The sequence below is a fragment of the Sturnira hondurensis genome, unplaced genomic scaffold, assembly GCF_014824575.4.
Source record: "Sturnira hondurensis isolate 20B ecotype Veracruz unplaced genomic scaffold, ASM1482457v3 Scaffold0024822, whole genome shotgun sequence".
In the NCBI taxonomy this organism is placed as follows: domain Eukaryota; kingdom Metazoa; phylum Chordata; class Mammalia; order Chiroptera; family Phyllostomidae; genus Sturnira; species Sturnira hondurensis.
The window spans coordinates 5,536,716-5,564,579 of record NW_028097453.1 but is presented as its reverse complement, the minus strand read 5'-3'; the positions used below and the strand labels follow the sequence as shown (position 1 = coordinate 5,564,579).

Sequence of the window (27,864 nt, the reverse complement as noted above, 5' to 3'; positions counted from 1 at the left end):
AGATCTGATTCATAATTTGATTAGACATAATTCTTTCTAGTTTGCAATATTATTGTTGAGGAATCTGGTGAGCCATTATGTACAATCCCAATTTCTGAGTGGAACCTATAAACTTTTAGGATCTTTTTTATACTACTTTTCTAAAATTTCAAGAGTCCCCCCCCCCTTTTTTTTTTGCTAATTGTGATGGATGCCTGACAGGTCCTTTCAATCTGACAACTCATTTGCTTTAAATTGGCCAATTTTCTTGAATTGTCTGACTCCTTTTCCTCCATTATCCCTGCTCTCTTCCAACCATATCTATCTAATCACTTGTCAGATGTTCTAGATTGATCTTATAATTTTTTATTTTCTCCATTTTTGTCCTGAGAGATTTGCTCAATTTTATCTTCAAAGTCTTCTTTTGAATTTTTAAATTCTATCATATTTTTAATTTCCAAAAGCTCTTTGTTACTTTATAAATGTTCCTTTTTATAACTTAACTATTCTCATTTCATGAATTCATTTTTGTCACTACAATGATGTTAATTTTTAATACATTTTTTTCTGCTCCCTGCATTATTTCTGTATCCTCTGAATTCCTTTGTTCCATCTGTTTTGTTCTGTCCTGTGAGAAACTTTCCTTAAATGTCAGGTGGCCTTTGGTTTGCTCTCCACATACAAGTGAGGCACTTACAAGACAAAGGCTGACAGTGAATGAGCAAACTATTGCAGCTGACTGAGTCTCATCTGAGAGAGATCAGGTGAAATCCAGGGGTGCTTGAGGAACAGTGTAGCTCCTTTCTCTTGGACCAGTCTCCCCCTTCTCCACAGGGAGAAGTCCTCCATTCTCTACTGGGTTGAATATAAACCGAGCTTCCAGATTTCTGAGAAGTGGGCAGGAGAAAGTGATCTCAACATTCAGAATGCATTTTTACGTAATCCCTGTACCCGCCCCCCACTCTTTCCATTTTTTAGAATGATCTCTGTGCTTTCACTCTGCCACACTCGGTATTCCCAAAATCCAAATATTCTCCAATTTATCCTTCCAAAAGGTTAACTTTTGTCTTCTGTTGGGAAAGGGAGGGCAGTGGCTGGGATGCACAGGCTACAGAATTGGGGATCTGGCGGTTAAGAGCTCCTTTTAAAACTTTCAAATAATCCTTTTCCAGCTCTATTTTTTTAATACAGCCTTAAGTAAATGGCGTCTAATCCTTGACACTTTCAGGTATTCTGCAGTTCACATCACCTTTCCTCTAGTTAGCTCATTCCCCTGCAAGCTTAGGTTTCAACTTTCTCTGCTTGCTAAGTCAGTACCATAGGTTTAACAGCAACCTACATAGGGGTCGTTATGTTTTATGCTGATTCTTTGGAAAAAATATGTGTTCTTAATCTGTTGTATAGTTATGAGGTTTCATGACATGTTCCTTAAAAGATGGCAGATTTAATACTAACTCTTCAGAAGCATGTCACTGAGGAGATATGCATAGCATCTAACAGAGTCCCTGATAACTTCTTAACACCTACGAAATTTCTTATTCAATGATAAATTATTTATAAATCTATCCTACATTATTTATAAAATGCTGAATATCAAAAGATCTCTGAACACAGACAGGGTGAGTGATGTAACCATCCAAACAATATGTCAAAATTTTAAGTGTTCAATAATTATAACCCACATTAAGAAAGAGAGAGTTCTAGTGCTTTCTACCAACTTAGAAACTGAACTACAACTATGACCCCAAAACAAACAAGGCCAAAGTATGACAACATAAACGGTGTGTGTGTGTGTGTCTCCAGTCAAATACAGATCCACAACCATCCTTATCTTAAACATCAGCTTATTATTACCTCTTTAATTTTCTCCCTTTTCTTTTTTACGTCATTATCTTCAGGCTCTCCACCACTTATTCCTAAAAGGTTTGGTATAGGGACAGGTGGCAGTGGCTTTTTCTCTTTTGTCTTCATTTCTTGGACTACCTTATTTTTCTCTGTCTGAATTTCTGCTCGAATTTCCTCTCTCGACTTTTTTAATTTTTCTTTTGCTTCTTCCAAGGCCTTCTCGTGATCAGCTCGAATTTTGTTTCTCAAATGTTCCTCTTCTTCCCTGTAAGAAAAGGAGGAAAAAAGCCTGGTTTAAATGACCCTTAAGAACTTCAAACGTTAAATGTAAAACTTCAAGTTTCCTCCACCAAACTCTAATAGCTGTTTCCTGCTCCTGCCGTTAAAAGGTAGAAATGAGGGGTGAGAGGCTCATATCTATCTGCCTGAAGAAGAGGATAAATTTAACTTGGTATGAGCTAACACGCTAACACTTTACACAATGGAGGAAGAGGGAACCAGAAAGTAAGTTACAATTTCAGGGCCAATGAGAACAGAGAAAACAGCAATCTGTGACTTACCAGTAGACACACTAAAAACAAAAAGGAATAAAAAAAAAGGAGGTGGGGAGGAGAGAGAAAGGAAGGAAGGGAGATACACCAGTGAAAAACTAGGTGGGAAAGAGAAAATAAAAAATAGAATTAAGAACTAAGTATCAAGATGAACAAAAATATAAATAGTGTCAAGGAAAGAGATAAGCGGAAAAATAAGAGGATGGGAAATTTTTTGTTATTATAATAGTACATAATGCTCTTCCAAAACTTTTGCATTTTGGATATACCACAGAGCTTACAGCACAATCATTCCCGGGTGATGCAGGTATGACTACCTAAAATTCTCTTGAACCCTTGCTACAAACACACATTCCAATTCAGCAGGCCTGTGTGACACCCATGAATCTACACTGTTAAGAGCTCCCCTGATGATTCTGGTGTACACAGACGTTTGGAAACCACTACCACAGTGAACACTGGGTTTCCTACCCAGACCCACTTTGTAAGAGCTCAATCTCCTCTCGACCTTCACCCCAATCCACGTGAATGAATGCAAGAGTGGTAGGTACAACTTTCCAAACCAGCCAACAATGATGGCTACTCCGAGGGTAAACATCTAACTCAACCGTCATCACAGTCACTTTGCAACCCCCCTTGTGGTCCTTGAAAAACTTCAACAAATAACAACAAAAAGAATCAGTGTTGTGGCTTAGATGTATGAGGCACTGGCTTAGTAAATTACATAGATTAGCTTACTAAATTCTCACACCAATTTATGAAGTACCCTCTATTAAAACTGTTCTCACCTTATTATGAAACAGTAAGGCACAAAAAGAAAAGTTAAGTAATTTGTTTAGTACCATAGAGCTAGTAAGTAGAGAACCTAGTTACAAACACATGCATTTTGACTTCTTAAACACTATGCCTTTCACATAAGGGATAAATGTTACTTAAGAATTTGTCTTTTACTATATAAATGCTAACACCTATCTTTCAATATCTTTTCTCCCTTCTTAGTCCTAGAGCCCTCAATTTTTAGATAAGCACATGATCCTGCTAAATAAAAAATCTATTTCTCAGCCTACCTTATTGAAACTGTTCCCATGGAAGTCATATGATCAGAAATGAACCTCCACCTTGCGTAAGCCACTGTTATTTTGTGATTTTTATAGCTGGTAAATAACCTAATCGTAAGTGAGCCACACTCCATCCTAGATGTTCTCTTTCCCTAGGGCTCTCATCAGTATCTGAGGGTTGATTTGCCAGAAATATATTAACCAAGTGATAGATTTCCTTCTCCAATTAGTGTATTTAAATAAATCATGTTTGGAAACATTGTGAAGGACAAACACAATCCCCAATTACATATGACTCACGTAACCAGTGTAAAAAATTACACTGAAATCTTATTTGGCAAAGATTCAGGGAAAGATACAAATTTTTCTTCCTATTCACTGTCTCCTTGTCTAGTAGACCTTTACTCTTCACCTACAAACACAAAGTCTCATCCATTTATTAAAAAATCCACAAATGGATACAAACTTCCTTAAAAACTGCACCGCCTCTACCTCACTGGGGTTCCCTTCCTCCCTGAGTACTGCTGTTTCCACTTTCCTCAACCTCACACCAGTCTTCTATCCACCACAGTCAAAAACTGATACCTGAGTTTATCCTTCCTTCGAAAGTCCCTCTTCCTCAGGCCTGCCTTTACAAGTAGCTGATCATTGGCTCTATCATCAGTGTACCCCAAATATATTGTATTCCATCCTCACTTCTGTTCTTATTTTACATACTCTTCCTATTCAGTATTATCCAACTGTATTTTCTCAACTGTTACAACAAAATACATACGGTCAGCCTTCACCAGGTAGGTTACTAAGTACTCTGGATCCAAATTTCTAACACTGATAATTTGTTTCTGTGGCTGCCTAGGTTTGTTTGGTTTCTCCCTAAGACACTATCCCTTAGGCTGAATTTTTGTGTCTCTAAAAATTTATGTGTTGAAACCTTAACCCCAAATATGATGGTATTTGAACATGAGGCTTTTGGAAAGTAGTTAGCGTTAAATTAGGTCATAAGGATGAGGCCCTCGTGATGGACTTAGTGGTTTTATAAAAAGACAAGAGAGCCCTAGCCAGTGTAGCCCAGTTGGTTAGAGCAACCTCCCGTAAACCAAACAGGTGGCAGGCTTAAGTCCTGATCAGGGCATGTGCCTGGGTTATGGGTTCGGTCCCAGTTTCAGCATGTGCAAGAGGCAACCTATCGATGTTTCTCTCCCTCTCTCTCTCCTTCCCTTCCCCTCTCTCTAAAATAGAAAAGCATGTCCTCAGGTGAGGATTAAAAAAAATAAACAAAAGCTAAACTATTAAAAAGAAAAGAAGACAAAGAGAAACAAATATATCTTTGTCTTTATATACCTCTCCTCTCACCCCACCCCACCCCACCCCACCCCGCCCCGCCCCCTCCTCCTGAACGGCCCCAAGCAGCAAGAAGGCAGCTAGCTACCTGCAAGCCAGGACAAGCCAGGAAGAGAGCCTTCACCAGAAACAGGCCCTGCTAGACCTTGATCTTGGACTTTCCAGCCTCTAAAACTGTGAGATCAGGCCATCAGTCTATGGTGTTTTGTTATGGCAGGCCAAGCAGGATTCATTTTGAGTTAATTTTTATAAATGGTCCTGGAGGCAGACTTTAAATTGGAGCAGAGGGCTTGAAAAGGAACCAAGTCTCTTGAGCTGAGGAAAGGGACCAGAAACAAGAAAGTGAGAAATAATACCCGAGCTATACAGTGCAGACAGTGAAAGATGGAGGCCAGTAATAATCTCTAGCCCTTCATTTAAATGATCCTTATAACCTGGCATTTCTCAGATACACTCTGGGCATTTTAGGCAAGACGATTCAGTTCTGTTGTGCAGGACACCAGGGCACTGTGGTGGCCTGGTTAGCATTCCTGGCCCTCATCTACTAAATGCCAATGGTGTCACTTCTCTTCACTGTAACGAACAAAAAATGCTCCCATGTTTTCGAGACAACAGTCTGGCCCATTTTAAACCACTGCACAGAAAGTTCTAGAAGGGCAGAGTCTAGGAAGACTGTTTACATCTACATTTCTAAGTACCACAGAACAAGTAAGAACTTTATCCCTAACTATGTCACTATAATAAAACTTACGGTTCTTTACAGTTTATATTTAAGATGTTAATATGTAATCCTCCATCTAAATTCAGAAATTCACCAGCATATTAGTAGCAGAACCCCTCCTCTTTCTATAGAAACCAAATGGTCCTAGGTACTTTATCTTTCTATTGTAAAACACCAAGGCAAGGCCCTATGACCTACACTTAGGCAATCAGATGCTCTGCCTGAAACTACACATCTGGAATAAGTGACATAAAGAAACAAAAACTCAGTTTTAGAAATCACTGGGAAAGCAGGGGAACCCACTGTCCAGAGGCAGCACAGTTATAGCCAGTCTTAGTGACCAGCAGCACTGGCAATGGTGCTTTCCTTCTTAACCCTCGGCATGGTTCTGCACACCCATCTTTCTTAAATACCGGTCTTCTAAACCTAGTTCCACAGACCTAATATCAATTTTGAAAGCCAACCAATATCCTTCAAAAAAATACCTGTTTTACATGCATTATGGTTGGTTTTTAACACTTGTTGTATCCAAGATTCCTCTCCAAGTCTTTTTAGTGCAGATGCAAGAGGTATTCTAAGACTATGACCTAAGCACTTGCCTTGACTCACTCCCTCTCAATTCTTGCTAAGGCAGTTCAGCTAATGCAGAATGAAAACTTCTGACCCACTAACACTACTGAAAAATAAGAGTCTCACCTACATGCTTAAAACTCCAAGTTATTCAGACTATGGCATAAATGAGAACAAGATGGAATACAGGAAGGCAGGCAACCAGCCCATAATTACTATTTACTGTTACTCATTCATAAAGATGGTACTTTCAGAAATCTAGAAAGAGGCCTGGGACCTTCCAAGGCACTAACCTATCCAGACAGCTTTCCTGTAAGGCTATTCTCAGCCTAAGCTGAGAATTGCTGAGAGGGCCTGTGTCAGTCCCTGGTGGGAAGAAATCCTCCCGATCACCTACCCACCCAGTTCAAAGCCATTACCTACAACTTAAAGGCTCTCCAGAGAAAAGGCCCATCCCAACAGACACACATTTTGCCTGAAGTGAGCTGTTAGCTATTCAACTCCAGTTCCACAAAGAGGCCCCTCAGAGACTGCTCCACTCACTGCTCATCTAGACCTAATTAAAGTCCATACACTAAAAACAAGAAAGCCATACAGCACCAGCAAGTAAACCAAAATTCTCAACTCCAAATCCACTCTACTTCATGATGTTAGGGCTCAGACTCTCCAAATTACCTCCATGTATTTTTGTCAGTTGGTTTCCTATTAGGTTCAACCAACAGGGAGTACTAAGAGGAGACTAGAAAGCAGAAGGATGGGATCTTAATAACATAATTCTAAAACCGTTAGAAAAGTCAATTTAGCAAGAAGAAATAACAATTACAAATACATATACATCAAACAAACAACCCAAATATATGAGCAAGCATTGAGAGGACTGAAAGACAAAACACAATTTCACAATGGTAGTTGGAGACTTCTATACCCCACCATCAATAATGGCTAGAATATCTAGACAAAAGACCAATATGGAAAGACAAGATATGAACAACACTATAAACCCACTAAATCTAACAAACATACAGAACATTCTACCCAACCACAGAACCCACATTCTTCTCAAGCACATATGGAATATTCTCTAAAATAGAAAGCATGTCAGGTCACAAAATAACCCTCAATAAACATAAAAAGATTAGTCATACAAAATATCTTCACTGACCACAATGAAATAAAGGTAAAAATCAGTAACTGAGCCCTGACCAGTGTGGCTAAGTTGGTAGGGCACCATTCTACAAAGCCACAGGTCGCTGTTTAGATTCTAGGTGAGGGCACTTGCCTGGGATGCAAGTTGCCAACAGGAGACAACCAGTAGATATTTCTCTCTTACACTGATTTTTCCCCCCTCTCTCCCTCCCTTCTCCTCTCTATAAAAATAAAATAAAAAAGAAAAATAAAAATTCAAAAGTATGTATATATTAAACAACACATTCATTTAAGCACCAAGAGGTCAAAAAAGAAATTACATGGTATACTTCCGGTCAAGATGGAGGTGTAGGTAAACACGGCTCACCCCCTCACATAACCATAGCAAAAAGTACAACTAAATTATGAAACAACTATCACCCAGAATTGTCAGAAAATCAAGCTATATGGAGGTCCAACAACCAAGGAACTAAAGAAGTCATGTTCGCCCAGAAAGGTGGGAGGGGCAGAGACACAGAGACGCAGAACAGGTAGTCCCAAACCCATGTGTGGTAGATGAAAATGAGGAGGGACACCTCTGGAGCCAGGGATAACTGTAGAACAAGGGATCCCAGCCCCAGACCAGACCACCCAGCTCAGAGTCCCACTGCCAGGAAGATAAATCCCCACAACTTCTGGCTGTAAAACCCAGTGGAGGTTGGGGCAGCAGAACAAACTGCGGGGTTCTCACATGTCTCCATTTAAAGGGCCTACAATGACGGACTTAGGGCTTACACAGACTCACTCCCTCTGGGCTCCAGCACCAGGGCAACTGCTAGAAGGGCACCAGTGGCATACGGGGAGAAAATGAAGGGTCTGGCATCAGGGCAAGTGCTAGGGAACGGCTTCCTCTAACACAAAACTTCAGAGGCCAGGCAGCAGCACTGTCCGCTTTCTGAGTCCTCCCCCACACAGAGCCACAGAGCACTGATACCACATCAGAGACCTCATCTCCCTCGTTCACAGGAGTTGCCCCACCCTGGTGATTAGTTAAGGCTCTGCCCCATCCAACTTACTGGTGCACTTATCTACAACAGGCCACGCTACTAAGATAGGGAGACAAAGCATCTCTACCTAATACAGAGAAACAAACACAGGGAGGCTGCCAAAATGAGACAAAGAAACATGGACCAAATTAAAGAATAGAATAAAACTCTGAAAAAAGAACTAAAGAGAATGGAGACAAGTAACTTATTAGATGCACAGTTCAAAATACTGGTTATTAGGATGCTCAAGGAACTCATTGGGTACTTCAATGGCATAAAAAAGACCCAGGCAGCAGATTACACTAAGTGAGGTAAAGAAAAATTTATAGAGAAACAAAGTGGACTGGAGGAAGCTGAGAATCAAATCAATGATTTGGAGTATAAGGAAGAAAAGAAGCATTCAATCAGAACAGCAAGAAGAAAAAAGAATCCAAAAAAAAAACAAGAATAGGTGAAGAAGCCTCTGAAACAACTTCAAACATACCAACATTTGAATCACAGGGGTGCCATAAGGGGAAGAGGAAGAGGAAGAAATTGAAAACTTACTTGAAAAAATAATGAAAGAAGCCCTGGCTGGTGTAGCTCAGTGGATTGAGCACGGGCCTGCGAACCAGAGGATCATGGTTCCATTCCCAGTCAGGGCACATGCCTGGGTTGCAGGCCAGTTCCCAGCAGGGGACACATGAGAGGCAACCATGCATTGATATTTCTCTCCCTCTCTCCTTCTCTTCCCCTCTAAAGACAAATAAATAAAATCTCAAAAGAAATAAAAATAATGAAAGAAAACTTTCCCAATTTGGTGAAGGAAACAGACATGCAAGTTCAGGAGGTGCAGAGTCCCAAACATGATGGACTCAAAGAGAACCACACCAAGACACATAATAATTAAAATGTCAAAGGTTAAAGATAAAGAGAATCTTAAAAATAGCAAGGGAAAAGCAGATAGTTAGTTACCTACAAAGGAGTTCCCGAAAAATATCAGCTGATTTCTCAAAAGAAACCTTAATGGCAAGAAGGGACTGACAAGAAATATTCAAAGTGATGAAAAGCAAGTACTTATAATTTAAGATTACTCTACCCAATAAAGCTATCATTTAGAATTGAAGGGCAGATAAAGTGCTTCCCAGACAAAGTAAAGCTAAAGGAGTTTATCATCACCAAGCCATTATTATATGAAATGTTAAAGGGACTCATTTAAGAAAAAGAAGAAGATGAAAACTATGAACATTAAAATGGCAATAAATTCACAACTATCAACAACTGATTCTAAAAACTAAACTAAGCAAACAAGCAAAACAGAATCACAGACATGGAGATCATTTGGAGGGTTATCGGTTGGGTGGGAGAAGGGGGAGAATGGGGGAAAAGGTACAGGGATTAAGGAGTACAAACTGGTAGGTACAGAATAGACAGGGGGAATTTAGGAAGAGCACAGGAAATGGAGTAGCCAAAGAAGTTATATGCATGATATATGCATGACCCATCGACATCAACTAAGTGGGGGGATTGCCAGAGGGAATATGAGGTACCGGGTGGAGGGAGACAAAGGGGGGAAAACTAGGACAACTGTAATAGCATAATTCATAAAACACATTAAAAAGAAATCACATGGCAAATTAGAAAATACAAGACTATTAACAACAAAACTACAATCTATCAAAAGTTATGGGATGCAACAAAAGCAGGGCTCAGAGGTAAATTCATAGCAGCAATTGCTTACATTTTAAAAGAATCTCAAATTAATGTAGCCCTGGCTGGTGTAGCTCAGTGGATTGAGCATGGGACTGCAAACCAGAGTATCATGGTTCGATTCCCAGTCAGGGCACATGCCTGGGTTGCAGGCCAGTTCCCAGCAGGGGACGCATGAGAGGCAACCATACATTGATATTTCTCTCCCTCTCTTCTTTCCTTCCCCTCTAAAAATAAATAAATGAAATCTTAAAAAAATTAATGTAACTTTAAAACTTAAGGAACTAGAAAAAGAAGAGAAAAAAATCCCAAAACTAGTGGTAGATTAGACTAGAGATAAACAAAACTGAGAACAAAAAACAATAGAGAAAAATCAACAAAACCAAAAATTTGACCTTTAAAAAAAAAGCAACAAATTTGACAAAACTTTAGGTAAATGGTAAAAAGCAAAACAGAGATGATGCAAATAACTAAAACAGAAATAAGAATGAGGACATTACCACTGACATTATAGAAATAGAAAAGATTAAAAATGAATAGTATACTGTGAATAACTGTACAACACATTAGATAACCTAGATAAATTCAACACATTCCTAGAAACAAACTATGAAAACTGAATCAAGAAGAAATAGAGATCTGAAAAGACCTATAACAAGTAAGGAACTTGAATAAGAAATCAAGAGCCTCCCAACAAAGAAAAGCCCAGGACCTGATGGTTTCCCAGGTAAATTCTACCACATTTAAAGGATCAACACCAATCCTACTCAAATGCTTCCAAAATACAGAAGAGGAGGTAACACTTCTTAACTCATTCTAAGAAGCCAGTATTGCCCTCATATTAAGGTCAGACTAAAACATCACATGAAAATAAAACTACAGATTAATATCCTTTACAAATATAGCTGCAAAAATCCCCAACAAATACTAGCAAACTGATTCCAACAGCATTATTAAAATGATTATACACTACACACACAGTGGTTCAACATAAGAAAATCAATCAATGTAGTACACCACATTAAAAAAACAAAGGGAATAAAATACATAACATTTCACCCAATGGAGAAAAAGCATGTAACAAAATCCAACACCCTTTCATAATAAACATACTTAGCAAACTACGAATAGAAAGGAATTTCCTCAATATGATAAAGAGCATTTATGAAAAACCCAGAGCTAACATCATACTCAAAGGTGAAAGACTGAAAGTTTCCCTCCTAAGGTCAAGAATAAGGCAGCCCTGGATGGGCAGCTCAGTTGGTTGGAGCACCATCCTGCACACCAAAAGGTGCGGGTTCAATTTCCAGTCATGGCACATTCAGGGGACAACCAATCAGTGTCTCTCTCACACACTGGTGTCTGTCTGTCTGTCTGTCTGTCTGTCTTTTTCCCCCTCTTCTCTCTAAAATCAGTACACATATCCTGAGATGAGTATTAAAAACAAAGACTAAGGCGAATATGACACTTTAAGCACTGCCGTTCAACACTGCACTGTTGACTTCTATCTAGCCAGTGCAATTAGGCATGAAAAGGAAGTAAAAGGCATCCAAATTGAAAACAGAAAAGTGAAAGTATCTCTATTTACAGATGACATTATTCTAAATATATAGAAAATCCCAAACAATCCACAAAAATGACTACTAGAACTAATAAATGAATTCAGTAAAGGTGAGGTCACAAGATTAACATGCAAAAATCATGTGTGTTTCCATAAATGAAAAATGAAAAGTAAAAGAAAGAAAATTAAGAAACAATTCCTAGGGTAACTTTAAGGAGGTGAAACACCTGTACCGTAAAAACTACAAACACTGCTGAAATAAATTACAGAAGGCTTAAATAATGGAAAGACCATGTGCTTATGGATTGTAAGACTTCTTATTGTTAAGATGACAATGCTACCCAAAGTAATTTACAGGTTCAATGCAATCCCTATCAAAACTCAAACAGCTGTTTTTGCAGAAATTGAAAAGCTGATCCTCAAATTCCTAAGAAATAGCAAGTGGCCTCATATAGTCCAAATGGTACCTAAAAAGAACAACAATGTTGGAGCACTCACACTTCCCAATTTCTAAACTTGCTACAAAACTACAGTAATCAAGACAATGTGTACTGACATAAAGATAAACATATATAGATGAATGAAACAGAACTAAGAATCCAGAAATAAACTCATACATGTACAGTCAATACATTTTCAACAAAGATGTCGATATTATTCAATGGGGAAAAGTCTCTTCAACAGATGGTGCTGGGACAGCCAGAGGGCCACACACAGAGTAATGGAGTTAGACTCCTTCCTCATACACAAAAGCTCAAAATGGCTCTACAACAGAAATATAAAGTTACAATCATAGAACTCTTTTAAAAAACAGGAGTAAATCTTCATGACCTTGGTTTGGCAATGGATTCCTAAATATGACATCAAAAGGATAAGCAACAAAAGAAAATAAATTGGGCTTCATCAAAATTAAAAACTTTTTGTATCAAAGGACATTATCAAAAAGTGAAAGATAACTTACAGAAAAGGAGAAAATATTTGCAAACCATGTATCTGATAAGGGTCTAGTATTCAAAAGATATAAAGAACTCCTACAAGTCAACAACAAAAATACAACCATCCAATTTTAAAACTGGACAAAGAACTTGGATGGCCATTTATCCAAAACAGATACACAAATGGCCAATAAATACACAAAAAGATTTTCAACATCATTAGTCATTAGGGAAATGCAAATCAAAATCATAAGATACTACACCCCACATACACTAGAATAGTGTATATAATTTTTATACTGTTGACAAGGACGTAGAGAAAGTGGAACCTTTAGACACTGCTGATGAAAATATAAAATGATTCAGCAATCTAAGAGAGCTGATAACAGGTATTCAAACAAATACATTCACACACATGCTCAAGCTACACTATTAACAATAGCCAAAAAATGGGAACAATCCAAATGTCCACCACCAGATGAATGCATGAACAAATTGTGTATGTGCAAACAATATTATTCAGCCATAAAAAAGAATAATGTACATATGAGTCTCCAAAAAATTATGCTAAGGGAAAAAGCCAGAGACAAAAGGTCTTACATAGCACGATTCCCTTTATGTGAAATATTTACCACACAGGTAATAATATTTACCAGAAAATGTAAATCCTTAAGAGACCAAAAACAGACTGGTGGTTTGCTAGGGGCTGACAGGGAAGAGGGGGTGGTACTGCTGAGTGGGTATGGAGTTTCCTTTTGGGATAGGAAAATGTCATGGAACTACCCACCTGACAGACATGGTGGTTGCACAACATTGTACTATATTAAATGCCATGAAATTGTTCACTTTAAAGTGGTTAATTTTATGTTAGACAAATTTTACCTCAATTTAAAAAAATACTTATGGAAGAGCTTAGAATCAAGAAGGACAAAAACAATTTTAAAAACAAAGTAGAAGAATCCCCTCTACCTGACTTAGTCACTTTGTACTACCATAATAAAGTACCATACAGAGTGGCTTATAAACAATAAAGATTTAGTTCCCACAGATCTGGAGGCTGGAATTCTGAGATCAGGGTGCCAGTATGGTTAGGTTCTGGTGAGAACCCTCTCCTGGGTTGCAGACTGTCAACTTCTCACATGGAGGAAAGAGCAGAGAGAAAGCAAAGTCTCCCATGTCTTTTTATAAGGGCAATAATCCCATTCCTAAATATAGAAATGCTACCTCCCAAAGGCCCCACCTCTCAATACCATGACATTGGGGACCAGTATTTCCACACACTTGGGAGGACATAAACATTCAGTCCACAGCATTACCTAAAGCTGTACTTATCACTACACTTATTAAAACAGCATGCTACGCTAAGCCTAACAGAAACATACAAAAGGACACAAAGAAGCCATGACCAAACCTATGAAAACAAGAAAAATTGTTATATGGCAGAAACAGCATTACAAAGTAATGGGAAAAGACAGGCTCTTCAATGAGTAGCATGCGAACAACTGGACACCCATATGGAAAAATATAAATTCAATCCTAACCTCATCATGGACAAAACTCAAAACCAAGCTGATTAAATCCCTAGATGTGAAAAACAAAACTTCTAAACTACCAAAATTGAAAACAAGGAGAATATAACTCCAGAGTAGAAAAGCAAAATCCAAAAACCAATACCATAAAAGAAAATATTGACAATTTCAATTACATTAAAATTTAATACTTCTGTAAAACTAAATACACCATAAACAAAGTATAAAATAAAATATCCATTACAAGAAGATACATGTAATGCATCTACCTAAGAATTCATCAGGATGTATAAATAACTGCAACAAATGGATAAGAAAAAGGAGAACACTCCATTAGAAAAATTGGCAAAAAAAAAAGTGAGTAACTCAAAGACCAGGAAACCAAACCAACCAATAAATACGTTTTTAAAAACATTCCACCTCACTAGTAATGAGAGGAATAAAAACTAAAACTGGCATCACACTGGTCAAGATTTGTTAAATGCACAATACCATGCTTCCCAAAGATGCAGGTGTGAGTGTAAACTGATACAACCACTGTAGAGGCTAATTAAGCAACAAAACTTACATGACTCAAATACTTTACAACTTAACAGTTCTATTACTAAGCTTTTACCTCGGAGAAAAAACACAGGTGGCCAAGAACACATGTGCAAGAATGTTTCTGTAGCAAAAATATGGAATTAACCAAAAAATCTATCAGTAAGAGAATGCATAAATAATTTGAGGTTTAATCACATCTAAGTGGATAAAATAACTGAACCAAAGCCCAATTTATCAACATACGTAAGTCATTTAAAAAATGTTGAGCAAAAAGAAAAACTTGCAGAATGATATGTATATATGTTTAAGAACATGTAAAATATATTTATTAATAATCTATATCAATGTATATGTTGCAGAAGTATAAAACTATGTACTGACAAAGAGAATGTCAAGCTCAGAGGTTTACCTCAACAAGGATAATACTCAGCTAAAATGTTAAGATTTGAAATATGGATACAGTGACATTAATATTATCTGTTAAGACTTTTATATATGCTCATAACTTCTTAAAAAAAAAGAATGATACAGAGAATATGCACCAGATATCAAAACGCACTACTATAAAACTATGAAACTAAAATAGTATGGTGCTTTTTAGAACAACCAGACAAACCTGTAGAGTGGTCAAAAAAGAATACATATAGTGAGTGATATGCTGTCATTTACTTAACTAATCCCCTGTTGACAGACATTTGGTTCATTTACAGTATGTCATGTTTTGGCTTCAGGGGACATTCTTGAACATTACTTTGGGCACTGATGTGAAGATTCACCAAGAATAAGTTTTTTAGAAGAATTGCTAGATCAAAGAGTATGTACTTTCACTTAGTTGCTATTACTAAATTGTTCTTCACAAAAACTCTATTATTTACACTCTCACAGACAGTATAAGCACAAGAAAAACCAGCTGTTCAATATTCTCCACACCCTCAGTATTACCAATCTTTTTAAGTACAGGGGAAAAATCTAGGTCATGAAAAAAAGAAATGTTTTACAATGACATCACAAACTGACAGAAAAATAATTCACATTTATTATTATACACAGAGCAAATATACACCAAAGAGACACAAATTTCCTACCAGATCCCACTTTACTGCCACGCAATTGAAATAGTCATGTATGCACATATGACCTTATAAACTAACCAAACATAACCATATAGCTATACACAAATAGTTTTAGATACATGAATATATACAATCATGCCAGATCTCAATTTGGTGCAACAATTAGCACATTTTTTTCAGATGCTAGGGCCTAGTTCTTTATTGAAAAAAGCTGCAGGAATATTGCACTTTACATCCAGATAACCTAGTCCATTTGCCAGAAATGCCGAAGTTAATGACATAAATGCCTACACAGAAAAAAACTAAAAGGATGAAATATAAAGTAATAATTTATCTGAACTCTCAAAAAATGTCAACAACCTAAATGCATGCAGCAGAGCCTCACCCAGGTGAAAAATATCTCTAAGAACCCCTAGAATCTGACTCCAAAGATGACAATATATGCTTTAAAATGGTAAGATTTGAATCTAAGATTTAAATTTTCAGTAGTGTCTGAGTCAAAATTAATCATTATACTATTCTACAATAACTCCTAATACTACTATAATGCTGAGTATATAATAACTACTCAAAAAACGTTTGCTGAATAGAGGTGACTAATATTTTTTAAATGGTAACAACAGTATCACTAAGGAGCTGTCAAGATACTGCATAAGTAACAGAGATCGATTTTATAACTATGTAAATGTCAAAAATATAAAAAGAAAACAATACATATTGGTCTTTATAGTCTTCAGATTACCTCATATCCTTTTTTCTAACTATATAACTTGTCCCTAAAGTGCTTATTAAGATATGGAAAACAAAAGAAGAGCCATTTTCAAAGGCATTTTTCAATATTAATGTTAGGAAATTACAGCCTTAAATGAAATAAAATTTCACAAGATCTGAGGCCTGAATTACTAAATGACTCTTGTTTCCCACAAACTCTATCCTAAAGTCTTACATAAGTGAAGAGCTGTAATTGTTAATGGGGCACAAAAATGACACTTGGAAATACTTTTGAAAATACACCTATTACCTTCAGTCTGGTATATAAAATGTTCAACAAATTTTACCTTTAAACTTATGAAAAACAGGATGAAAAATGTCCAGGACAGCATTTCATCCATTTACTTTCTAAGTTGGTACAGATTCCATTATGCAAATAACCATACATGGTAGTCTCCCCTTATCCACAGGAGACATATTCCAAGACCCCCAGTGGATGCCCGAGACTGCAGAGAGTAGCAAACTCTGCAAAGACTATGATTTTTCCTATACGCACATACCTTTTCACCTAGAGAAGGCGTGCAGTGGCTTCAATTTGGCATAACTGAATTGTCAGCATCACTACTCTTTCGCTTTGGGGCATTATGTAAAATAAGGGTGACTTGAACATAAACATCACAATACCTGGACTATTTGGTAACTGTAGGAGCTACTGACTAACATACAGGTAGTGTGTATAAAGCGTGGACACATGGGACAAAGGGATGAGTCACTTCCCAGAAGATACAGAGTAAGACGGAATGGGATTTCATCACACTACTCAGAATGGCAAACAATTTAAAACTTATGAATTGCTTATTTCTGAAATTTCCCATTTAATACTTTTGACTATGGTTGGCCACAGGTAACTGAAACCACAAATGGCAAATCCATGTACAAGTGGGGAAAGGGTTTACTGTAATATATATAAATGAATTATACTCATTTATAAAATTATTTTTTAAATCTTAATTTATATATATAAAAATAACCCTGGCTGGGTTGCTCAGTTGGTGTGTCAGCCTGTAACCAAAAAGCTGCGGGTTCAATACCCAGTCAGGACACATACTAGGATTCAGGTTTGATCCCAATGCGGGGTCCGGGGGCCTCCTGGGAGGCAACCAACTGATCAGTGTTTCTCTTTCTCTCTTGCCCCTCCTTCCCTTTCCTCCCCTTCTCCTTCCTCTTCTCCCTTTCTCTTTAAAATCAATTAACATATACTCGCGTGGGGATTCTTTTTTAAGGCACTGCTAATTCTATTTAGAATACATTTTATTTTCCTAGTATTTGCGATGTCTTGACTAAATTACTGTGCATTCTTCAGTTTCCTATTTCATAAAATTACTCGTTCATATGTATGAGCTGGAAGGAATCTTTAAAGATGCATTCAATTTCCTCATTTCATAAATAAGGCACAGGGAGGTTAACAGCTTATCTAAATGGACTCCGACAAGTACGGACAATGCTGAGACTAGAGCTCTATTTCTTAACACTGAGTCCAATGTACTTTTAAATACACGATGGTGCTTTCCTTCCGGACTATATAAAATTTCAAGGTAGATCACTGGAATGAGGCCCTTTGAAGATTTTTCTTTATCATAAATTCTAAAACCCAATATTCAAATAAATCTCCAGTACGTTCTTCATGATAACTATGTTCTAGAAGAAAAAAGTTCCAGTAAAAAAATCAATGGCAATCGACATACACTTTTATGACTGAATTATGACAATTATGGAAAATAAAAGTAGCAAAATGATTGTCCTAGCCAATAAATATGTAGCGTCAGTCCAAACATTTTTATAATTTTCAGACAATAGTAAACATAACGTTTGCCCAATTGATCAATTACATTAATGTTTACCACGCACTACTGAAAAAGATGTTTGGCTTCTGTGGTGCCAACTTTCCAACTTCCGTATGGTCTACATTTGAGGTACCCATACTGTAAAAATGAGATTAGTAATACCAAAGTTTCAGATCTGATGTGAAGACTAACGGTTAAATATGTGAAAAACACTCATCACATGCTCTTTGTTTTCTTCCTTTTTTCCTAAACAAGGAGAAATTCAATGTGAGGGTATGCAAAATACCTTAGATACATTTACAGGAATAAGTATGCTCTAGATAGGGTCAAAACAAATTATTCCCTAACTTTTAAAATTGTTTGTTATAAAGGGCCTTTATTAAAACTGTGTCCTTCTCACTTTCAGACGTCATCCCTCCTACTCCCACACTCTTCTCCCAGTCCTTCCTTGCACTCTGCTAATACTTTCTCTTACGGAAATTGTCACCTCGCCATGGACATCATTTACGCAATAGGTATTCACTTTTACTAAGGACATTTCAAGCACTGGAGATATAAAATAAGAAAGACGGTCATTTGTCCTCAAGGAGCTCATCATGTTCTATTGGAAGAAACAGATAAGTATACAAAAATAACCATAAATCTGTAATCACAGACGATACATGAGAAAGATAAAAGTACCTAGGAAAAAGGCTACCTAGAGGCAGGAGAGGTAAAAGGATAAATCTATATGCGAATTTGGGCAATCCCAACTGTTAATGGATGAATTAATATTAGCAAGAACCATGTAGATCAGAGAACACTATTAGGAAATATGATTAAATGCATATCGCTCAAAGTAACTTCAAGCGTGGTTTTACAACAAATAATTATGATAAAAATAACATCTAATTTTAAACAACATGTCATAGGGGCTTACATAATTAACGTAAGTCTATATTAATAATCTGGGAGGAATATTCTGAGACTGTGTGTTTGATCCTTTAATAAGAAAAGTCCAAAAGAAGTATTAATAAGTAAGAGTAAATAAACATTCCGTAGCCCTAGAACACTTCTTATAAGGCCCCAGAGAAACTCTGAAAAGGCTAATAGAGCTTTTAAAGCAAGTAAATTAACGCTTGAATAAATTTTATTTCCTTAAAACATTTAACTTCATCCAATAAACACTGTTCATCTATTAACATTCAACTTGTGAGGCATTTTACCATATGTCATTTCCTAGAACTTCCAACACTTACTGATCGACATAAAAATCAGGACTTTTACCTTGGCATTCTGCATTTTGACCATACCATACAAATGCTTTATTCATTTCTGAGAAGACTGGAAAACATTCTGATGATCAGTGATTCTATACTGCTGAACTAAAAATAGAAGCAAAGCCACTGTCACTTCGCTTAGGATCAAAATTAGGTTTTAAAGAGTATATACAACATCATCTGGTGAGCAGCCCCAAAATACAGCCTCTTCCAAATAACTATTAATACTCTAGAAAGATGATGAAAATAATAAAAACTCAGCCTATCAAAGAAGTAAGAGACATCATGTCAGGGTCTGAAAGAACTGTTTACTAACTTATAAACATACCTAAAATACACAGAACACCAAGCCTTACCTCACCAAACAAAAAATGCCCCCAATACTACTACCCTACCCCAATTGTAATTTATCTCAGAGACCAAGGGTCTCTTGGGATGAGAAAATGGGACAGAGACTCACTCCATGCAGTCAGAGCACCGTTCAACCTGCCTTTCCCCACAGTCTCTTCCTAGTTCTTGACTTACTATCTAACCAGCTGGCTCTTGTGAAAGCAGCTCCTGGAGCACAGGGAAATAAAGTGCATGGGAATGAAAAATTGCATCCCAGGTGGTAAGGGGCGAGACAAAAAAATCTCACAGTAGTTGCCCATGCTGCCAATTAATTGTACTCTGAATTCGGGAATGACATGAAACCTACTCCAACACCAAAACAACTGAGAGGACGAAAGACTGTACTATCATAGTAGAATAGAAAACACAGACTGAGAGCTGCACAAATCAACTGACCAAATCCACAGCTGAAAAAGGTATTCACTCAATATATAAGTAGACCAAAAAAAAAACAATAAAGGCATCTATATCACAGACCTACCTAGTCACATCTGAATAAAAAGAACTAGGAAAAATAGCCATAAGCCAATGAGGAGAAATATACTACAAGGCCAAGTTCAGCAGACTTACAGGATAAAATGATGTAACCTCCCCAAAACAGGAACAAAAAGCATTAAGTATAAGAACAGGATAGGGAGAAAAAGAATGGAAGAGGGATGAGATAAGAAAAGAAAAAAATTTAAATCACAACAGTGAGATTTTATATCTCTAATTTTGCAACAAAAAGCAAAACTGAATCAAGCAAAAAATACAAATCATGACATGAAAAACTCGAGTAGCTCTCACTAAAGCATGCTGCAATTTGAACTAGCCACATTTCAATGTTAATAGTCACATATCACTAATGACTACCATACTGGCCAACACAGGTTCAAAGTGATTACGCCTAGTTCAATGTCACACAGATACTTAGTAGAAGCAAGGGGCAACTTTAGGCCCTTCTAACTCCTAAGCCTATGTTCTTTCTGTTTGAGTAAACAACCAGAAATTAACATATGCCTAACCCTCAAGTATTCAATTCACACTAACAAAATCCTGACTAATGGATGAAACTTGCTGACAATTCACATAAATATTTAAAACACAAAACAAAACTACAAAGCCCATTTATATTAATGTCATTACATAAAACGAGTATTAATTTTTTAAAAAATGAAAGAAATCAATAAGTAAAATTTTAATTAGGTCCATTATACACAGAAATTATGAACATGATAATTCATGTGTATCCATATGTATTTTTAACAACATTCATGTGTATCATAACATGTTTTGGTTACTTTAAAATCACATATACTAAAAACGACTATCATCAACACCAAACTACACACTTCATGATTATCATCTAGAAGGTATGAACTAAATTATTTATGAACCACTAAACAGAAGAGAACATACAGGTTTTCTGATAAAAATATTTTATCTGAAATTCATGTGACATCAATTACATAAATCTAATCTTTAGTGTATTTTTCCATTACCATTTAGTCCCCTTATACCCCCTCCCCCCAGCAATCACAAGTACATATATCTAAATAGAATTAAATATTATATATTTCTTAGTAACCCACAGCCATGACACCCAGAAACTAGTTATCCTGGACTCCTTCTACCATAGCCCCCATATTCAATGAACCACCAACTCTGTGAACCAATAGTTGAACAGCTCTTGAATCAACCACTTTCTTCCACTAATTTTTTTCCTTTACTATCACCACTGTGGTCTAAGTCAATAATATTCTGTGACCCAGAACCTCCTAACTGATTTCACTGCATCTCCTGCTCCTCTCCAATCTGGTGTTTACACTGCAACCCAAGTAATTCATTTTTTAAAATTTCTCAATAATTAAGTCATTCCCTTGCTTTAATGAAAACTCTTCAATGACTTCCCATAGAAACACTGAAGTACAAACTCTCCAGGATACCACCTAGAGATTCCGAACTCAACAACACCCAGGGTAAATATTGATTCATTAGCCCTGACCAGTGTGGCCGGGTTGGTTGGGCATCGATCCCGCAAAGTGAAAGGTTGCCCATGGATTCCTGGTCAGGGCACATGCTTGGGTTGTTGGTTGGGCCAAGGGTCAGGGGCATCAGAGAGAGGCAACTGATCCAAGTTTCTCTCACTCTCTTTCTCCTTCCCTTCCCCTCTCCCTAATAAACAAATAAATAAATATATAAATAAAATATTTTTAAAATATATTGATTCATTAGATTTACTTCTCTGGCAACTTAATCAAGTGGCATAAAGTGAGGAGCACACGTCCCTGCAGAGACAGTAGCTGCTACCCAGATTCAGCCAAGTGCTATGCTCTGAAAACGCAAACTTGGGTGTCACCATAACCTCTAGTTTTTCAGGAGAAATCAGAATTCCAGACTTTTACATGAAATCTTCTGATATGTGAATGCTGGCAGCTAACTCAAACTTCTCAAACAATAAGGAGGCCGAATCTGATCTCCTTTCTAATCTCTTTACCTAGCACCCCTCTCCAATCTCTACATCAGCCATACTGAATAATTCTCAAGTTCTCCACGATGCCAAGTTTTTTTTAACCTAAAGGCTCACACACATTGGTGTCCTTTTCCCTCACCTCCACTTCACTCAGAGATCTACTTGTTCTCAATGTCTGAGCCACTGCTTCCTCAAGGAGGTCTTCCCTATTCCAATGCCGCCCAATCCCCAACCCCCACGCGGGGGCCTCCACAGGCTAAATCACACCATGTGTGCTCTGACAGCACCGGGAATGACTTCCTAAGGCTCATCACACCTCAAAAATAAATGTGTTCATTTAATGCACATCACCCCCTAGATGGTCCATCAAAGCAGGGTCTGACACACAATACACACTTGTTGCTAACTAGTTTGGTTATACAGTGTTCCTTTGGACAATAAGGTTCTGACGTGCTTTTAAAATATTCATCTGTACCCAACTTTTCACAAACATGTACAGCATTTAAAGGTAAGAAGACCAGAATTAAAATACTCAATTAAAACTATAATCATTGATAATAATAATAGCTTTTACTGAGCATTTACTAAATGTTAGGAACTATGTTAAGAACTTTGCATGAACTATCTCATTCAGTATAACAATCTGTAAAGTATCAATGGATGCCATTGTCATCCAGAGGAAGCAACTTAGGTATAAAGTTTAAAAATTTGCTCAAGAGCACAATTCTAATCAGTAACAAAGTAGGGTATGAATCTAGATAGCCTAACTCCAGAGCTTAAGCACTTAACTAATATAACAAACTAATTCACTAATAAAGAAAAGCCAATTCAAAAAATATCCCTTAAATACCATGAATAAGAAATAATGGGTCCTGACTTGTGGACTCAATGCTGGCCTGTGAACCAAAGGGTCCCAGGTTCGATACCCAGTCCTGGCACATGCCTGAGTTGTGGGCCAGCTTCTTGGCTGAGGGTGTGTGAGAGGCAACCAATTAATGTTTCTCTCACATATCACTGTTTCTGTCTCCTTTTCTCCCTCCCTTTCTCTCTCTAAAAATAAATAAATAAAATATTTTTTAAAAAGAATGGCCATGATTTAACTTACCCTCATCCCTCTATCCTGCACTTTTCTCCATACATACAAAATTAAATTATCAATTTATATTTTCCAAATTAAGAAAGTTTTTTTGACCCACACCCAAATGAGGTATGATCTTAGTACCAACTATTTGTTAAAATGCTACTTTCTTAATTATTTTTAAGTAAGTTAATGTTTAACTGGATTTGATGTTTTATGCCTTATGTTTGAACTTACTGTTTGAATGATCTATAATTTGAAGTGCACTTCATTGCTCAAATTAGAAGAATTCTTATCACTATAGCCTATGTTTTCAGATATGGCTAAGAAACAACTGATAACATACTAAGCAAATATAAAAATAACTGATAAAACCCAGAAATTTGTGTTCAGAGATCCCTCACTACCTGAACTCTATTTGAATTCTTGCTTTCCAGAACTCGGGAACCAATAAATGAGAATTTATTGAAATCTCTTATATCACTTGCTACTCAGACCCTCACTACCTAAAACTCAGGATTTGGCTCACTTATTACCCTTTGCCATCCAAATTCAATAGTCAATCTCTCACTGCAAACTCAGGAACCCAATAGTTCTGGATAGCAATACACAAGCACAGGTGCTCACAGGCTATATAAATTTCAGAACTCTTATTTAAGAGATTTGAGTAGCTTTTAAAAACGTGCATTTTAAAAATGTGATATTTTAAAAATATCTGTATTTTCATTCAAGTTTTAAATCTTAATTCCACTTAACTGAGAATATTTCTATGTCACTGTTTTTAAACTAGAAGGTTAAATATATATAAACCATATATATTTTTAACTTTTAGCCCACACTTAAAATATAGGGGAAACTGCTTAGCATTGGGCAGACAGAGTTAAATAATATTAATGCACATCCATCAAAGACCTCAAAAATTTTTTTCAACTACTTATCATAGCTTATATAAATGCCATGGGAAATAAGATTTTCAAGGAAAACAAGTTCTTTCAGTGTTAATTTTCAGCAACATATTTCACAGACCACATCAGATTTTTCTTGAAGTAACAAAGAGGAAAGGGCAAAATAAAAGAAACAAATACAAAAGAGTATAGAAGTTAAAAATGATTGTAAAAATTCCAAAATAATTTAGTTACAAAAGAATGGCATGAAACAACGTTAGAACGATTTCATAAGGTTTAGTCAAAAGTAAAAGAACCGGCAAGGAAATAATAAATTAACAAGACTGAAGAAAAAAGAAAAAACCAGCTCTCGCTACAACAGTGCATTTTCCCAAGTATTTAACTTAGGCTCACATTTGAACCTAAGCTTTCTCCAAAACCTCCTGCTTGATAATAAATTAGAACTAATGTCAATTGAAAACAATTCAAGTATATGATTTTTAATCATAAACTCAAAATTAAGAAAACAGAGAAAAGAGGGAAAAGATTTAGCAGGTTTTAAAAAGTGCAGGTTTAAGAAAAGTAAACTACTTTCCCAAACTCTTCTTTTGATACTAATTACATAAATGACTTAAAAAGATCGTGACCAGAGCTCCCAGTTTATCCTAATTTGGCAAAACTCTCCCTAGAACTAGCGCACTTCAGACTTGATGATTTGAAAGAATGTGAACCCTTTAACAGACTACCTTCTAATACTTACTTGACAAACCCACAGGAGCTGTCAGGATTCAATATACCTATTTCACTGGGTGGCACAAGGACTGAACGCAACACCTTCTTAATAAATGAAAGCACAACAATATGACACTCTTTCTTTAGGTCACCTCCGGACACAAATGTTTCTCCCATATAAAACGAAGCAGCTGGACTGTAGATAGGGCTCCAGGGACCCCTTCAGTCTATGGTTCTACTAAACCAGTTTTGAAATGTCTCAGGACTCGGAAAATTACATTTTACTGCAGGGGGTGGGGAAGGGGGGCAAAAGAGATATCTGATGCAATGAACCATACCTTGCTCTGCCAAATGTTAATATCAGAACTTCTGAAATAAACAAACCTGTGTCTATGTTCATCGGGTCCATGAATCAGGAAGGCTCCGGGGTTTTTAGCCCCTTTGTTGGCATCTACGTGAGGAATTAACACATCTTCCAAACCCAGATCAAAGCGTTTGTGTTTTGAAGAGTCTGGAAGGAAGAAGAATGCCCCAAAACACAGGGTGATGAAGGCACTTAGAATAAGGAGGAGGATAAACTTCTCGGAAAGTCTCAGGGTAGCCCTGTGATGTGGGAAGGAAGGCGGCCCCAAGTTCAGGGGTGGTATCCTTCGTCCAGACAGGGGCAGCAGGGCTGGGGTAGTCATCGTTTACGCTCTTGGACAGAATATTTTATAAAGTTGTCATCTTACATCAAATGTACAATACATTGAACAGCCTTCAAAATCCTGGCAAAAACGGGGAAATTCAATTTTTCTCCTCGTAAAGGATTGCTGTGCTTTTTAATAGGGCACCTCTTCCATGCTTGTCCAATTACACTCAGAAACGCGTGTGGCCCCCCAGACGATCACTAGTGTCTGCCCTGTGGTATCTTCTTTGCCATTTGGCTTTCAGGACTCCACCGAGGTTCTTGAAAGTGTCCTTCTCATCCCTAAGGGTGGATCAGGCAACACCGCGGAAAGGATGCAAGGTGGGTCCCTCCATTCCTGCACCCCGGTGGATGCTCCGGCGTGGTCTCCCGCCCCCGAAGGGGGGCTAGCCAGATCCGAGGAGTTGCAGAAGGTTCCCTCCACCTCCTCTTCTGCTCCAATTCCAGAGCCACCCGACCGCAGTGATGGGAAAATCAGGGGCTCCTCGGAAGCCGGCCAACAGGGAGGGCGGTCTCCCACCTCCTCGGGAAGACCGAGCAGCGGCGCCGGGCGAAGGGGCGGAAGGTCCCGGACGCTCGCGCCTCCCGACGCGGCCCCCTGGCTCCCGGCTCCGGCCAGAGCTCCCGCGCTGCCCAGTGGACGGCTGGCGCGAAGGGCATCCGCGTCCCAAGTACCAGCGCCCTCCCAGCCGCCGCCGCCGCGGCCGCCGTTGCTACCGCACGGCTCTGTCAGGGAGCGGAACTTCCTCCTCGGGCGGCCACTGAGAAGCCCCGGCGTGTGAGGGGGAGGGAGCGCGGGGCCGCCCCCGCCGGCTCCTCCTCCTCCCCTCCTCGCGGCCGGTGAAGTTAACCCCGGCGCCTGCCCCCCGAGCGAGGCCGCCGCTGCCCGCGCCGCGCCCGCTCGCGGTGACCGAGCCCCCGCGGCTCCTCGGCGTGGGGAGAAGCCGAGCCGCGGCCCCTCGGTCCAGGAGCCCGGGGCCGGCGCCTGCTCATTCCTCGCTCAGCTCTGGGGAGGAGGCTGCCCCGGGCGCGCGCGAGCAGCCGCGCCTCGGCGGGCGGAGGTCGGCCTGGTCGCCGACCGCCGTCAGGCCCGCCCCGTGCAGCCTCCGGTCCCTCGCAGCGGATCGCTCTGACGGCAGCTGCGGGAGAGGCGGCGCGTCCGCGCGGTGCGGGGCTGGGACCTGGTCCTCGCCCCTGCCGCCTAAGGCCCGGAGAGCGCCGCCCACCGGGGGACCGACACCCGTTAGGCACAAGCCGGAGAGGGAGCCTGGGGACGGGGGGGAGGGGGCGGCAGGGCGCGGGCTGGCCTGACGGCCGGGACTCGCGAGTGGGCGTCCCCGGGCGGTGGAGTGTGAGGTGCGCGCGCACGCTCCCGGCCCCGCCGCCGCCCCTCCCCCGCCCCGCCGGGCCGCGCTCCGGCCTCGCGCGGCTGCGAGCTCCAGCGCCCGCGCGCCCCCGGAAGCGCCTGGCCGCCACCGTCTGGGCGCGCCTGGGGAGAGACGGTTGCCCATCTGCGCTACGCTGGTAACTTCGCCGGTGCCAAGCGCCCTGCTATCGCCAGCTGGAGGGATGGACCCGGCGTTTGGGCTACAGGGTGGAGGCTCGGGTGGCGGAGCTTCCCCTGCAATTAAGGGTAACTGGAATTAAGGGGTCTGACAGCTGAGGTTTACCTTTAATCTTCCTGTGTGGAAGTCTTGTCTTAATGATAGACCAGTGTTCTCTGGGCCCAACGACATGGTCTCAAACTTCTTCCACGCAGCCCATGTGCACATAGTTGGGCACCAGAAGCTCTCGAGCCATCGGTATTGAGCCCCAACTGCGAGCCAGGCTCTGTTAAAAATAAAATTGGGCCGCGGCCGGGTGGCTCAGTGGGTTGGAGCGTGGTCCCCACCGCCAGGGTTACGGATTCCATCTCCTGTCAGGACACATGTGACTAATGAATGCATAAATAAGTGGAACAACAAATCTGATCTCTCTCTCCCGCTCCCTCCCTCCTTCCTCCCTATCTAAAATCAATAACTAAATAACATGTTTAAAATAAATAAAAATAAAATGGCAACCTTGCCCCTTTCATTGGATTTCCTTTCTGGGGCATCTGACAGCAGCCTTCTCCTGGTGCTGTGTCTGGAAGACATCTTCTTGTCACCTTCACACTCCTCACCACCATGAAAGAGATATTAAGTATTCATGAGCAGCTGAAACTCGAAAACACAACAGTGTTGTTTGAAATCAGGATTAAAAGCAGTCTGGGTGGATTTTG

General features: G+C 39.1%; 1 protein-coding gene across 3 annotated transcripts in view; it reads right to left on the bottom strand.

Annotated features, from left to right (window-relative positions):
* MAN1A2 (mannosidase alpha class 1A member 2) overlaps positions 1-26,430 on the bottom strand; it is a 128,919-nt gene extending 102,489 nt beyond the window's left edge. Inside the window, exons 1-2 of one of the 3 annotated variants that reach the window (XM_037038927.1) lie at positions 25,301-26,430; positions 1,834-2,089 (exon numbers count right to left, since the gene is read on the bottom strand). In XM_037038927.1, the coding sequence (XP_036894822.1) occupies positions 1,834-2,089; positions 25,301-25,602 (558 nt within the window). In that variant the 5' untranslated portion in view covers positions 25,603-26,430. Of the gene's footprint in view, positions 1-1,833; positions 2,090-25,254 lie in introns of all 3 variants that reach the window. The other 2 variants (XM_037038928.1, XM_037038929.1) reach the window with 2 other exon arrangements.
* Positions 26,431-27,864: the final 1,434 nt, after the last annotated feature.